Here is a 14389-nt window from a genome sequence, read left to right as displayed (position 1 = left end):
TTTTTCTTTCACCAGAAAATTAATTTTTCTTGGGTTTGACTTGACATTTATTTCTTGATTTAGAATTAAATTGCTTTTGATTAGATTTAATTTCGTTTACAATTCTATTTAAATTAACAATTCACGTAAGTTTATCAAAGGAAAATGGGAGCACTTTTAAGTGTATTCACTGTAGGCCAAGTAAGTCTATTCTTTTTGTCTTTTCTCTTGATTTTCATTTTCCATTTTCACTTTTTCTGACTTTTCCTTTGTATTTCTTATCTATCATCTATGATCATTCATTTTCTATTGTATCTTTGAATTTCTCTTACTGTTTTATGTTTACTTCACTTGTTTACTTGTTCATTTATCGTTAAAGGTTGATTGTTATTTCTATGAAATTAGTTACTGATTAATAATTGTTCTTTCTTTCTCTATCTCTCTCTCTTTTTCTCTATACTTAGTTGGCCTGTTGCTGTTCGAGTGCTGCTTGTAACTTGGCCTTTTGTGGTCTCCAATCATGTTTCTCCTCGATTGTTACTCGTATCATGTTCGCCATGATGTTGTTCCTATCTACTTTACTTTCATGGATCATGATGTCACCCTGGGTAACAGAGAAACTTCAAGATGTCCCGTTTTGTAAAAGTGGTTCAGGATATTCTTCAATGTGTCAACAAGCTGTTGGTTATCTCTCTACATACAGAGTTTTATTTGCCCAAACAATTTTCTTTCTTCTTTTCTCACTCATCATGTTGAACGTAAAAACATCAAAAGATGGAAGAGCTGCCATTCAAAATGGGTATGATTCTCTATTCTATCTGATTACATTCTATTAATGAGTCACATTAATGACTAATTGTCTTATCTAATTTCTATTATTCTCTCTTTCCCTTCTCTCTAGATTCTGGGGTCCTAAGTTTATGCTTCTCATTGGCTTAATGGTCGGAGCTTTTTTCATCCCTGAAGCCGAAACATTCGGTCAAGGTATCATATCTTCATCATCTTTATCCAGAAAACACTATTTCTTATTGAACTCATTCATTTTTTTGCTTCTCTCTCATTTTAAAATAGTCTGGATGTACTTTGGACTTGTTGGTGGTTTCCTGTTCATTTTGATTCAATTAATTCTCATCATTGACTTTGCTCATAGTTGGGCTGAAAGTTGGGTTGAAAAGATGGAACAAACCGAATCAAGGTGGTGGTATGCAGGTAAGTTAATCTTTAACAATCAACTAATACACGATTAGCGCAAGATTAAAACAATCGGAGGCAATCTAATTCTCTCTTTTAATCTGGTAAATCAAATCTCACAATTTCATTGAACCTAAACATAGTTTTTTGCAATATTAACTTTTCCAATATAATCTATTATAATATTACTTGAGTTAAATTAATTGTCAAAGAATCTCTGTTGAGGATAAAAATAGAGAGAGAGAGAGTGAGTGATACTAATAATTTTATTTGAGTAAAAAAATTCACATTAATTTATTTGGAATTCGTGAATAAGTTTTAAAATAGAATTTTAAAAACATAACAAGAAAAATAGTCGCATGCATCCCCTCCAGAAAGGACAATAATTTGGGATAGTGACATCCGTCGGTAAAAAAGGCATACGAAGCGTGGACAATGGTGGCCATAAATTGGACTATTTGGATCTGAGTGAGCTGCTTTTTCCACCAAAGAAACTTTTTCATACTTGGACCTGCACAGGCCATTGCATAGTATATGTACATTATAAAATGGATGAAACAGTTAAAAATGGGAAGAAAGGCACTGTAAGGTCCAGGATGAAATTTAAGGCCAAAATAGGCAACTAGTGGCATTGATCCGTGATGGAAGATGTGAAGAAAAGAGGCTTGGTGATTTTTTCGCCTCAAAACAAAGAAAATTGTATCCGAAAAGTCAACAATCTTGGTCATAAAGTAAATCCACCCTAACCAGATGAGAATGGAAACTTTAATATTATAAACGTCTTCCGTTTCGGGAGGAGAACAATCGAAAGTTTTACTTCCCCAATCGGTAACCCAAAGACCGACAAAAGTACCAACACCATTGATCCCAATGAGAAAACTATTATGAAGTAACATGATTTCCCTTAAATCAAATGGTTGACGATTCTTCATATAAATTGGACCGAAAACCTTAACAAACAAAAGATAACCAAACACAATTGTAAACACTTTCCACGGTCCACCACCGATAATTGGCATGGAAAATGTCCTCGGGTCACCATATTCGTACCAAAATCCATTGACAATATAATCAAGATTTAACTTGCTCATTTCAGAGCCATTGACAACCATATTATTACGGATCCTTACAACACAAAGGAAAAACAAAATAACGACAGATAACGATAACGATATCAATTGTGATCTGATCACCGAAGACGAAGAAAAAAAGTTCACCAACTCTAAACTTCTTCTTCTTATCAACTAATCCAGTTAAAACGATAAAGATCATTCAACTAAATCAAATTCTGTGCATATCTGATTTTCAATCAATCTTCACCAAAACGTTCCAGTCCAACGATAATGTATTTACGTTGTTGAATCATAATTATGATTATTGGGAGTGCATATTTGTTTCGACAATTGAGAAACACCAACAGTATCAAATCAACAGAAGACTACAAGTATTAATACTAATTCGTGCGACAAAGTGATCTAACTCTCTCTCTATCATGATATGGTTGAGAGAGAGGGTTCGGTGTTTTTAGAATCATTTTCAACGCCATCACCAACTAACCCTTAATGATTGTTAACAAATCAATCCCTTTTCTTTTCAAGTGATTAACTTATTATCTACAATTTAGTTTTGTTGGTTATAATTAGATGAAAACTGATTTATTGACAAATATATTCAACAATAATCTAAATTTTTAGATACAATGCTAATTATAATCATCTAATCAACTGATTAAGATGATGATTGACTATTATCGTTGCTGTTTTCATTTAAATCATATTAGTTTGTCAAAAGTAAACAGATGATCAATGAAACAACCAGTTAATTAAATCGTACATTTTATTATCCTATCTTGGTATCAAATGTGGTAAACTAATTTACTAATTGTTACCTTTATGTATCTTAGTTTTAAATTAACTTGCCTCTCGCTTTTTTTAACATAGTAACTTGTTTAGAGATGAAACTTTTGAGTTAATTTTTGTTTTAATCATTTTCTAAGTTATAATTAATTCTAATTACTATTCTAATTTGTTACAGGTCTTGTTTTCTTCACCCTTTTCCATTACATCGCTGCGATTACTGGATACGTGTTCTTGTACATCTATTACACCTCAGGGGAAGGATGTGGTCTTCAGAAGTTTTTCATTTCTACAAATCTTATTGTTTGCTTTGTACTTTCTGCTTTATCCATTTTACCTGATGTCCAAGAAGGTATTTAGAGTTGGTCAAGTTTAATTGTGTAAAAATAACGGTCATCTAATGTTTGTTTTGTTTTTCTCTTCTCCTTTAGCTCAACCACGATCTGGACTTCTTCAATCATCCCTCATCACTTTATATTCAATGTATTTAACTTGGTCAGCAATGAACAATTCAGCTGACAATTGTAAACCAAACATTTTCCAACACGGAAAGGACAAAAATTTTGATGCCATGTCTCTAGTCGGACTTGCAATTTGGTTTGCATGTATTTTGTATTCATCAATTCGTACCTCAAGTAACAGTCAAGTTGCAAAGATCACAATGTCTGAACGTATTCTCATGAAAGATACAAGTTCGGGTGAGTAATTTACTAATTGTTTTCCAATTTTCTCTTTTCCCTTCTCACTGTCAACTCTTCTTTCGCAATGTTATCCTCCCTCTCTCTCTTTTTGTTTACCTTCCTTTCCTCTTCCTATCATTCAGCTTTCTCTTTCTATCTCTCTCTCTTCCATTTAATACCCCACACTTCTCACTCTCTCACACCCCAATCCACCTCTTATTTGCTCCTCTTTCTCACCCACGATTTCCTCTTTCATCTTAATTAAGTAAAAGTATATAAATTTAGCTTATTGCTTGTACTTTTCTCTATATAAAAAAAACACTCTTTTCGTCATCACAACTTCGCAGATGGAGCTGGTACCCTTCTAAATCATAACAATCAAGGTAATTTGTCCTATTAATTTGGCATCAATATTATTACGTTTTAATTACGTTGGGTTTACGGTTCCATTGTTACTCTTTTTCTGTCTCCTTTGTTTTTTAAATCTCTCTCACTTTATTTCTTTCAATATTATTAGTGCTTGATTCCTCTTTCATTGATTTCCTATTTGTAGCCAATTCTCATGAATGAATAATCATATTTGCTTACTTAATTGGAAAATATTTTTTTCTCTCTCTCTCTCTTGATCTTATTAACTTTCAGGTAATAGCGATGGTGAAAACGGAGGAATGGTCACTTCAAACGACAATGAAGAGTCACATATATACGTCATGATGACCCTGACTAATTGGTATAAGTAAGTGTTCATTAGTAACAAAAAAACTTCAACTACAATCGTAATTAAAGTCAATTATGATAAATCAATCGAATACAATTCTCAATGTCTTTTTCTCTTCCTTTAGGCCTGACTTGAAGAGTGGTAATCTTAATCAAAATGAAGGTTCGATGTGGATTAAAATTATATCCAGTTGGTTTTGCTGTTTACTCTACATTTGGACCTTAATTGCTCCGATTGTCTTACCAGATCGTGATTTCAGTTAAACGATCAACTCTACGACTGTTTATCATTCTCCCTGATATCATCTCACCTTTTTTTCTAGCAACTATTTTTCTTCTATTTTTCTCGTTCAATGTTTCCATCGTTGAATCCCTCTTTTTTTGGCACATTTGAAACCATTTGAATCATGAACATTATCCAAATCATTTGAACAAATATCTACACTGTTTATCATGTCACACCTCTGATCATGGTTAAGATGAAAAGAGTATTGAAGATTATCAACTCACTCGTTGGATAATCAATTTACATGTTCACCTTATTTAAGAAAAAACAAATTGTATTGTCAAACAATTGCCGTAATTGTAAACAACATTCAGGTCAAACCAAAATGTGGCCAAAAATTTTTGATAAAAATACGCAAAATTAACTTGATTCCGTTGAAATCAGATTAACTTTTACAATCAAATACAGCTAATTGTCTTCACTTGGTTCAGATGAAACACCACAAACAAAAAACGCGACATTTGACAAAATCAGCACAATTTGATTAGGATTTCATTCATTAGCTCATTCGATATTTACCCGAGGACAATTCTCAACGTCCAAAACATACAATGTTCAATATTACTAAAAATTTCGTACAACTGAAGATTATATTGAAGGAAATTACAAAGACCACCTTAATTACCATCGAGCAACAGATCGAACTGAAATAAATCAAGAACTTCCTCTTAGTCTGAATATCAGAATGAATATTTAGTTGAATTATTAATAACTTAAATTTTAAATTATTTTCTCAATACAAACGATTGTATTTTTCATCTATTTTGCCTTATAAGCAATGGTTGCCTCTTCTCCAGCACCGGACAGTGACCATTGTCTTCTCTGAGAACCTCAAATTCTGAGACTATCATGTCCCCAGATTCGTCTGGAGGACATAGTGAATCTCGACTTTCTCCCTTTGGACTCACCAATGATCGGGCACCATCGCTGAAGCTTGACAAAGATCTTCAACCTTTTTATTAGTGAAGATATCGAGGTTCATGATATTTATCTGAAATCGATAAGAATGATTCACACTTGTGAATAGATTAATAATTAGTGCTTTTGATGCTGATCAAATCATATGAGCTAATCCAGGGAGTGATGATTAAGATTATCAAAAGAAAATCTAAATTCAAATTAAAACGGAGTCTTAATCATGACCGAAATCAGAGTGACCATCATTCGGGTGAACTGACCTGTTATACTGGACTTTAATCTTGTCATTTAATTGATAAATTTTCCATATTATTATTGATTTTAACACGATGAATGAAATTGATTGTCAAGGTGATATTTTAATTCATTGAACTTTTTTGACAATCAAATAGTTAATAGTTTAACCAATAATCAATAATATTGACCAGAAGGGAAAAGTTTATCAAGTGACCAATCAATATCTCAACAAGTAGCAACAATCAGTTTGTATTACATGGTTAACTATCAATGCCAAGTTTAATTAGTGATAATAATAATCTCTCTATTACAATTAGATTAATGTTTAATCACAATTAAATCTGCAACAGTGATTTCTATGGAGGAGAGATGGTTAACTTTCATGATCTTAATCAACAATTGTGAGCCAGTTAAATGATTGAAGGATATTTATAGTAACCTTACCTTCATTGATAAAAACAACAACAACAACATTTAATTTGATTGTAATTGTGATCATTGTAATGCAGGTTTATAATAAATTGTCTGTTGATAATCAGTAAATTGTTCAGCCTTTATCCGTTGTCCTTGTTTGCTTTTAAGAATCAGTGATTACAATTTTTTTGTTTTTTTCGTTATTTTTTCTGATATTTTCTCGTTATTATCAACAATTAACTGTAACCATGTGTTCACATTTTTATTGTCCATTAAATTATTGAACAATCAGTCTAATTTAATTGCAATTAATCTCAATGGTTTTCTGCTATTCATCAAAAGGATTAAATCGATCAACATGTTTCCTCATAGGATCAATTGTTTTCCTTGTGTTGAATGTTACTTTTTACTTTGGAATTGATTTAATTGTTTCATCAATCATTTACTCTAAATTAACATTATTACAATCGGATTCTGAGTTGTTTTCAAAATGGGTCCGACTTCCGATTCCACTTGGATTAAAGGTTTGGGTGTTCGAGACCACCAATCCGGACGAAATTTGGACGGGAAAAAAACCGATACTTCGGGAAAAAGGTCCATACGTTTTCAGGTTAGAATTTTCGATCATTTTCTAATTCTAATTACTATTTATCGGTGAAAGAAATTTCATCTTCAACTATTTTCATTCGATTTCAGTCTGTGGCGTGAGAAGAAAATTCTTGAAATCAAACATGACACCGAAACAATCAAATACTCAGAACATAATGTTTACTTTTTCAATGAAAGTCAATCAATTGGTTCTTTGGAGGATAAGATTGTTACTCTTAATGTACCAACGGTGGTAAGTTAATTGTTACTAATGAATTTCTCATGATTAAACTTGTAATTTTCTTATTCTGATTTTCACCAGGCGATTGCTGAGAAATTGGGCTCAATTGGTAACAATTTACCTTTGAGAGGGTTAACTGGAATTTCACTTGAACTAATCGGCAATGGACTATTCCAGGCTCACAAAGAGGAGCTGATGGCCAATATGACGATCGACGACTTACTATTTAAGGGGCAAAAAGTGAAAATTTTACAAACATTGGAAACAATTTGGACTCCGTTAGCTTTAATTGGAGTTAAATTTCCGTCAACTGGACTGAAAGATAATACCTATGGACTATTTTATGGACAAAATTCAACATTCGCTGAACCATTGGAGATTATTGGTCAAGGAACTAAATTGGGAAAGGTTGTCTCATGGAAAAATCAAAAGTAAATCAATTCATCTAAGAAATCGAGTTTCAAGCTCATATAGCATTATTTATTTCCAAATCAATTAGGAAATTAACTTGTTGGCCTGGAGAAACATGTAATACAATTCGAGGAACCGATGGAGCCATGTTTTCACCTTTTATCGATAAGAGTCGAGTTCATATATTCATTCCTGATCTGTGCAGGTAAATGAATCCTCATTGATACTCTTTGAACATTTTAAATTCTGCGATTAACTTAATTATCTTGTAATTATATATATTTTCTTCTGACAAGGTTCATCTCATTCGATTATGATATGAAGATAGTTTTCAGAGGAATTGCTGGTTATCGTTTCATCATAAGCGAATCAACTTTTTTCAATAAGCACCGTTATCCAAGTAACGAGTGTTTCTGTCCAACCAATGGATTCCCATGTAATACCGATGGTGTAACGAGTATCGGTCCATGTCGAGCCAATGCTCCGATCTATTTGTCGAAACCTCATTTCCTTTCAGCCTCGAGACATTTCCTGGAATCAATTGAAGGATTACAACCCAATATATCACAACATGAATCTTTCATCGATATCGAACCAGTAAGACCAATCGATCAGTTAATTGTTTCTCTCAATCATAATCAGAATTTTTTTCTATTTCCTTTGGATTCCAGACAACGGGAACACCTTTACGAGCGAAAGTCCAATTACAGGTCAATGTTTACGTTCGTCGATTTCCTTTTATCAAGTCGGTATTAATCATCTCTTTTATTTCCAGTGAATTAACTAATTAGTTACTCTTGTAATCATTAGAACCATGAGTGATATTCGTAAGGAGACACTTTATCCGTTGGTTTGGTTTGAACAATCAGCTGAAATTAATGATGAATTAGCTCAAGAATTAATCAACAAGTTAATTAAACCATTGTCTTATGTGAAGATTGTTAAATATGGTTCACTAATTGTTACCTTAACATTGTTCATCATTTGCCTAATATTTAAATGCTTGTCCACGAAAAAGGTAAAGGGTGACAAGTTTTAACCTTTTGAAACAATTAACTTGATTGTAATAATAATAATCTAATTCTATGTGGGTTTTATATTAGATTCCAGTTATTGATACTGTAAGGAGAAAGAGTCAATCACAATTAAGGCAACAGAATTTAACAATTGGATCAATGAATGATACTATTGATCAACGAAGGAGACAAAGTCTGGAAGCACGAAAATTATACAACCTTCAGAAAAGAGGGTCGTCAATCAAAATCCACGAAAAGGCCAAAACATTGAAACCATTTATACTCCAACGTTAATTTGATTGTGATTCTAATCAATTAATTACAATGTTATTCGCGTCTTTTTCATGTATCCATTAGTTTTTTTTCACGATCAACACACGAAAATGATTAAACTGATCATCATTTTGAAAACAAAACGAAACATTTTCAAACAATTAAGAGTAATACTCATCGAAATGTAAATAGTTTATCTAAATCATAATTAAACAAATTTTATTACACAATGTCCGGTAAATTGGAAATCAATTGGTCAAAGTCATGTTCATTGAAATCCTAATAAGAAAAGAGAAAAAGAGAGAGAGAGACATAATTAGAGAATTGAAATTGATTGAGATTAATCAATGAGTTTCCAATAAATTTGGTCTACTTACTGTAATACAAATATCGTCAAAAATAGTTGTTGTGATTGGTGATAAATTGTTAGCGAAAAGATTTTCATTTAAATCTTCATTTACATGATAATTGTTGATCTCCTCGAAAATAACGGTATCACCTCCTTCAATCTTCACCTTGATCTTTTTCTCATCGTCATGTTTAATTGTTATCGGTATTGAATCATTTTCCATGGGAATTGGTGATGTTGTTGACATTGGTGATGTTGGTGATGTTGGTAATGATGTTGGTGATATGGGTGTCAATGGAGTCAATGGAGTCAATGGTGAAAGTGATGATGTAATCAGATGGTCAATAGATGAATTTGCGTCCAGTAGAAGTTTATTTGCTTCTTCAATCGTGTCAATGGTATTGTAATAAAGGAGAGTTAGTTCATCGACAGGAGTATTTACTTTCGTCTTATTGGCGAACGGATTTTTCATAGAGAAAATGGTAACACCGTTAATCGATCCTGGTGGTTCAATAAAGGGAATTTCTTTTAATGGATTGGTCACTTTACCCTTTTTCTTAATCTCTCCAGTAGATTGGTCAATTTTATCCCTGAATGGTTTATGAATCTCTTTCAATGAATCCTTGTTACCGATTGGTGGACTGATACCATTGCTGTTCAATTTACGAAAATCTTGAAATGTATTTTTGATCGAATACCAAATATCATATTTACTTTTAACCTTCGGTGATGATGAGACCGAATTTGGTGTTAATGGAGTAACAAATGACCCATTTGAAGTGTTAATTGTTGTCTGTAAAGGCTTTCTAATAACCCGCTTTTCACTTGATTGGTCATTCTTGTTGATTCCTGGTAATTTAGGTGTCCATCTAAGTATTGATTGTGGTTCACGATTTGCCTTTAACCTTTCACCTTGTTGCTCTTGTTGTTTCTTTGGTCTACCCTTTTTGGGAACTGGTTTATAATATGGATTGACCATCGTATAGAAACACTTTGTACCTTGTCCATCACTGGTAAAGTTTATTCTGGCAAATATATGCTCCTTTGTGAGGTGTGGACGTGAACAATTACATGGTCTATATAAACTGGACTTCATGGTAATCACAATGATGGAGAAAAGATTTTGATTGTTGACTAGAAAATCAATTTTTTCCCAAATTCTCTCAGGGATAACGGATAACAATTAACACAGAAAAAGAGATAGAAATAAACAGCAACAAACAAACAAGAGAAACAAAAAGATAGAATATAAACTCTCAAAAAAAAAAAAAGAATAGAAAACTAATCTAAATTAAAGAAAAACAAAAAAACGGTGATTAGAAAATGTCAAAGAACGAAAATGTTTTTTTTTCTAAAAAGAGAAAAGAACATTTTTGTTAAATAGAAAATTTTTCATTCGTTCAAAGGCTTCAAGTCATTTCTTTAGACATTTTGATGATGTAAATGTTAGTTTATTTGGAGAAATGATTAAGCTTATTTTCTAATTTAAATTTTGTTTCCAATTATTAATTTTAATTTGTTACTTTGTCTCGACTAATGAGCCAATTGTTAATTAACAACAATTAACCAATCAATTAGTTGTTCCAATTGTGTGTTTCCTTTTCCTTACTTTGGTGTATCTTTGTTATAATATTTTCCCAGTGTTTCCAATTCATAGATGGATATTCATGGTTTCATAATTTAATTTTTTTCTTTCATTGTAATTGGCTGTTGGTTCTTGATTATTGAAAATTTGTGGTTAATTGTTGATTGATTGGTTGGAATTAAAGTGCTAATTGGACACAATTTAGTCGATAAATGGTCATGTAAACATTAAGACAAAAGGATGCGGTTTGTCATGTTAATTTAATCAAAGATCTTGGACTTGATAAGTGATATTGATTTAGGTAAATATTTAAATCAATCGGATTTAATTGTTTAATTTAATTTGTTATCATCATTATTCACATGGTAATTATTATCTTCAATCAGCTGATTTTTTTGTGTTGATTTTATCGTTTTAATGACTGGATCACTTTTCTCTTTTGGTGCAACAACCTGAAGCCCTCTTATTTCATTTAATTTATCTCTCAAATCTTTTTTAAATTTTTAAATTTAATTTGTTTAATTATAGCAAATCAAATATCACTCAAGTGTCCAAATTAATTTGATTTAATTGTAACTACAGCTGAATTCAAGTGTACAATGTTTACCAAGTGATTTTCTATATTCTGTTTATTTACATCTTTACATTGGTTACTTTGTTTAGAAAATACCATTTCTATTTTTTATTGATTTCTCTTTCATTTTGATTGTTAATTTAGGTGATAATTTAATTATGGAACTTCAAGATATCTTTTACAATTCCTCTGATTATATTGAAACCGCTTCCGGTAATAAGGTTTGTCGTAAATCGGTTCTGTGTGGATCACAAAATATTATGTTACATGGAAAGGTAATATAAGCCTTTAGAAATTGAATTTTTCCAATTCTCATTTCAAATTATTCTTTTATCTTTCTTTCCCCTGGTTTAGACAATTATTCAATCTGATTGTATAATCAGAGGTGACCTGGCGAATGTAAAAATTGGCCGACACTGTGTTGTCAGTAGTCGAGCAGTTATTAGGCCTCCATTTAAAAAATTTCTCAAAGGGTAAGGGCTATCTTTTTATTCCGACTATAAGATTTTCTCATCTATTATGACCTATTTCTCGTAGAGTTGCCTTTCTGCCCTTGACCATTGGAGATAACGTTTTTATCGGAGAAGGTACCATTGTAAATGCCGCACAAATTGGATCCTATGTTTATATTGGAAAAAATTGTGTCATCGGTCGCCATTGTGTCCTTAAAGATTGTTGTGCTTTAGCTGATAATACTTTCCTACCCCAAGGAACCGTTGTTCCTGCTTTCTCAATTTTCTCAGGAAACCCAGGTAGATTTATCGGAGAACTACCTGAATGTACTCAAACAGTGATGATGGAACATACAAAAAGTTATTATCAACATTTCAAGCCAAAATCATGAGAAACAAAACAAACCAATACATTTACATTTACATATTCTAATATGTACAAATGGGTTTAATAAACAACCTTTTGAAGTGTTTAACATTTACTTAAGACAAAATTCGTCAAATTTTGATACAGTTTCGGATCTGGAAAAGAAAACACTAACTGGTTTTACCGATCAGATCAAAGCTTTTGGTCAAACTACTGATTTTGTGTCACGACGACTTCAATTCATTCACTATTGGTCAACTATCTTTTTCATCTATCATCACCATGAGTGATTTTTTTCCCCAGAATATCAAGAAATTCCCAAAAAGGATCACGAAAGAAACTTGGAATCAATAAAAGGATAAACCTGTAAACAAAAGGATAAAAGCAAATGAATATAAATAATAACAATTGATATTCTGAACAAATCAACTAACCTTAAAGAAAACAACTCCGATTATTAATCCAATGGGAACAGGCCCATAATCTCGTGAATCTTTTGAATGACTAGAATTATCTCCTTCCACCCAAACATGACCTTTAGGAATCTTAATAGAAAAAGAATCAATATGATTCGAACATAAAATTGTCAGAAAAAAATAGAAAATTTATATTTACCGATATCGAAGAAAACCCTCTTCGAACATAATCACCTTCAACTCCTTTGATTCTTTTACAATGAAACTTTTTCGGATCCATTGGAGATCTAAAAATAACAATATCACTTCTAAGAAAAGGAAAAGGACAAAACAATTACAATTTAATCGTCAACAATCAAGTAAATCATCAACTGCCAATTCACCTTTTGACATTACCAAAAATTGGAGTCCATTGATTACTCAAGACAATATCATTACTATTGAGAGTCGGCTTCATGGATGGTCCATCGATCTGTAAATATTTCAAGCAAATGAGAAGAAATTGTAAACAATTAAAAAAAGAATAACATTTCACCCAATTAATTAAGGCGACAATTAAGAGGATAATTACCAAAGCCACTTTGAAACCATATTCAGCGCAAACATAAGCCAAACACAAAGCTCTCAAACTCCTCCATGCAAAGGTAATCGTTTTATTATTAATCATTGTAAAAGAATAAACAATCAGAATGTAACATTTTAACTAAACATCACTTAGAAAATTGTAAAACTATCGAAACAATTAACTAATTTGAATCAATCGATCAGAATTGAGAAAAACATTTTCAAACAAAAAATGTAAACAAAAACATCAACACATGTGAAGGAAAACAAATCAACAAGTAACAAGTTCCCTCATCTATTGGTATGAATTGTTGTTACTTTTTTAGGATAAAAATTCAAATCTATTAACTTTTTTCTGATTTAATTACCAAAATTAAATCAACCGTTTTTCTTGTGTTTAATCAAATTTCTGACCAATTATAAAATCAGAACTTTAAAAGCTTAATCCATTAGATGATTAATGCTTTTCGATGTTGTTTATTAACCTAATTGTGTTCATCATTTTATTGTGATTATCAATAGTTTATCTTCATTGGATAATTAATGTAACATGAATCATGGTAAAACTTGAACAATAAGCTAATCAAGTTGATCATTAGTCCCAATGAGAACTCATTTCAACTGTGAGAAAATTAACTTACTCAATGTTTACAGAACTTTTTTTTTCCATGAAAAAAAAATCAAGTTTCTTTTGCTTATTTAGGTCAACTCCATGATCGTAATTATTGTTATCATCTTAATATTGAATAATATTCTAGTTTCAATGATTTTAGAACAAAAAATCAACAGAAAATTAGATCACAAGCTTCATGTTTATCTCTTATCATCTTCTCCCATTTATAATGTTATTATTTCATCGTTTTCTCTCTTATTTAATCATAAAATCGAAATTCAGACCTAATTCTTATTCGATTGTGTATAATTAGAATAATGATAATTCTGATTGCGTGTCTCTAATCATAATCTTCACTTTTCTTCTTACTATTAATTTCTCATGAAATATTAACATTGAGAGAAAGAGAAACGTAATTCCAACTGATTGTGAGTATTTATTCATGAAAATTGTTCAATCATTTCAATGGAAATTTAAAATCAAAGTGATTATCCAAATTGAGAAAATTAAATATAATAATTGACCTAAAAAAGAAAAGTAAAAAACATTCAATGATTATCTCAAAGAATTAACTCAATTGTCGACTGATGGACCTGCTCAGAATTAAGATCGTTTTTTTCCTGAGAATTTATGAAACAACGAAGATGATAAGAGAAGCAAAA

The 14389-nt window shown here is 31.4% G+C and overlaps 6 protein-coding genes across 7 annotated transcripts; 3 read left to right on the top strand and 3 right to left on the bottom strand.

Annotated features, from left to right (window-relative positions):
* The first annotated feature begins 1 nt into the window (after position 1).
* Positions 2 to 5078, top strand: LOC128396005 (serine incorporator 3-like). Its single transcript, XM_053356507.1, has 9 exons — positions 2 to 180; positions 444 to 778; positions 881 to 963; positions 1051 to 1188; positions 3205 to 3378; positions 3458 to 3724; positions 4054 to 4089; positions 4349 to 4442; positions 4549 to 5078. The coding sequence occupies exons 1-9, from the start codon at positions 145 to 147 to the stop codon at positions 4685 to 4687; spliced, it is 1302 nt and encodes a 433-aa protein (XP_053212482.1). The 5' UTR covers positions 2 to 144; the 3' UTR covers positions 4688 to 5078.
* LOC128396008 (elongation of very long chain fatty acids protein AAEL008004-like) lies at positions 1419 to 2282 on the bottom strand. The gene has a single exon (XM_053356509.1). The coding sequence runs from the start codon at positions 2280 to 2282 to the stop codon at positions 1455 to 1457; it is 828 nt and encodes a 275-aa protein (XP_053212484.1). The 3' UTR covers positions 1419 to 1454.
* A 148-nt stretch (positions 5079 to 5226) lies between the features above and the next one.
* LOC128396004 (platelet glycoprotein 4-like) lies at positions 5227 to 8978 on the top strand. The gene is made up of 8 exons (XM_053356506.1): positions 5227 to 6888; positions 6975 to 7119; positions 7189 to 7538; positions 7607 to 7723; positions 7815 to 8115; positions 8190 to 8263; positions 8329 to 8536; positions 8622 to 8978. Exons 1-8 carry the CDS (start codon positions 6596 to 6598, stop codon positions 8826 to 8828), a joined length of 1695 nt encoding a protein of 564 aa, XP_053212481.1. The 5' UTR covers positions 5227 to 6595; the 3' UTR covers positions 8829 to 8978.
* Positions 8969 to 10464, bottom strand: LOC128396007 (uncharacterized). Its single transcript, XM_053356508.1, has 2 exons — positions 9185 to 10464; positions 8969 to 9086 (listed from the first exon to the last, which is right to left on the bottom strand). The coding sequence occupies exons 1-2, from the start codon at positions 10250 to 10252 to the stop codon at positions 9030 to 9032; spliced, it is 1125 nt and encodes a 374-aa protein (XP_053212483.1). The 5' UTR covers positions 10253 to 10464; the 3' UTR covers positions 8969 to 9029.
* A 176-nt stretch (positions 10465 to 10640) lies between these two features.
* On the top strand, positions 10641 to 12249 carry LOC128396009 (dynactin subunit 5-like). Of its 2 annotated transcripts, none has more exons than XM_053356510.1 (4): positions 10641 to 11042; positions 11460 to 11590; positions 11670 to 11788; positions 11853 to 12249. In XM_053356510.1, the coding sequence occupies exons 2-4, from the start codon at positions 11474 to 11476 to the stop codon at positions 12157 to 12159; spliced, it is 543 nt and encodes a 180-aa protein (XP_053212485.1). In that variant the 5' UTR covers positions 10641 to 11042; positions 11460 to 11473; the 3' UTR covers positions 12160 to 12249. The 2 variants fall into 2 exon arrangements, with proteins under 2 accessions (XP_053212485.1, XP_053212487.1); XM_053356512.1 differs by having other exon boundaries at positions 10641 to 11106.
* Positions 12181 to 13371, bottom strand: LOC128396010 (mitochondrial inner membrane protease subunit 1-like). Its single transcript, XM_053356513.1, has 5 exons — positions 13122 to 13371; positions 12934 to 13022; positions 12750 to 12858; positions 12569 to 12679; positions 12181 to 12498 (listed from the first exon to the last, which is right to left on the bottom strand). Exons 1-5 carry the CDS (start codon positions 13215 to 13217, stop codon positions 12463 to 12465), a joined length of 441 nt encoding a protein of 146 aa, XP_053212488.1. The 5' UTR covers positions 13218 to 13371; the 3' UTR covers positions 12181 to 12462.
* Positions 13372 to 14389: the final 1018 nt, after the last annotated feature.

The sequence above is a fragment of the Panonychus citri genome, unplaced genomic scaffold, assembly GCF_014898815.1.
Source record: "Panonychus citri isolate SS breed McGregor unplaced genomic scaffold, ASM1489881v1 Contig00142, whole genome shotgun sequence".
NCBI classification, from domain to species: domain Eukaryota; kingdom Metazoa; phylum Arthropoda; class Arachnida; order Trombidiformes; family Tetranychidae; genus Panonychus; species Panonychus citri.
The sequence above is the reverse complement of the archived record's forward strand: the minus strand, read 5'-3'. Positions and strand labels throughout refer to the sequence as shown.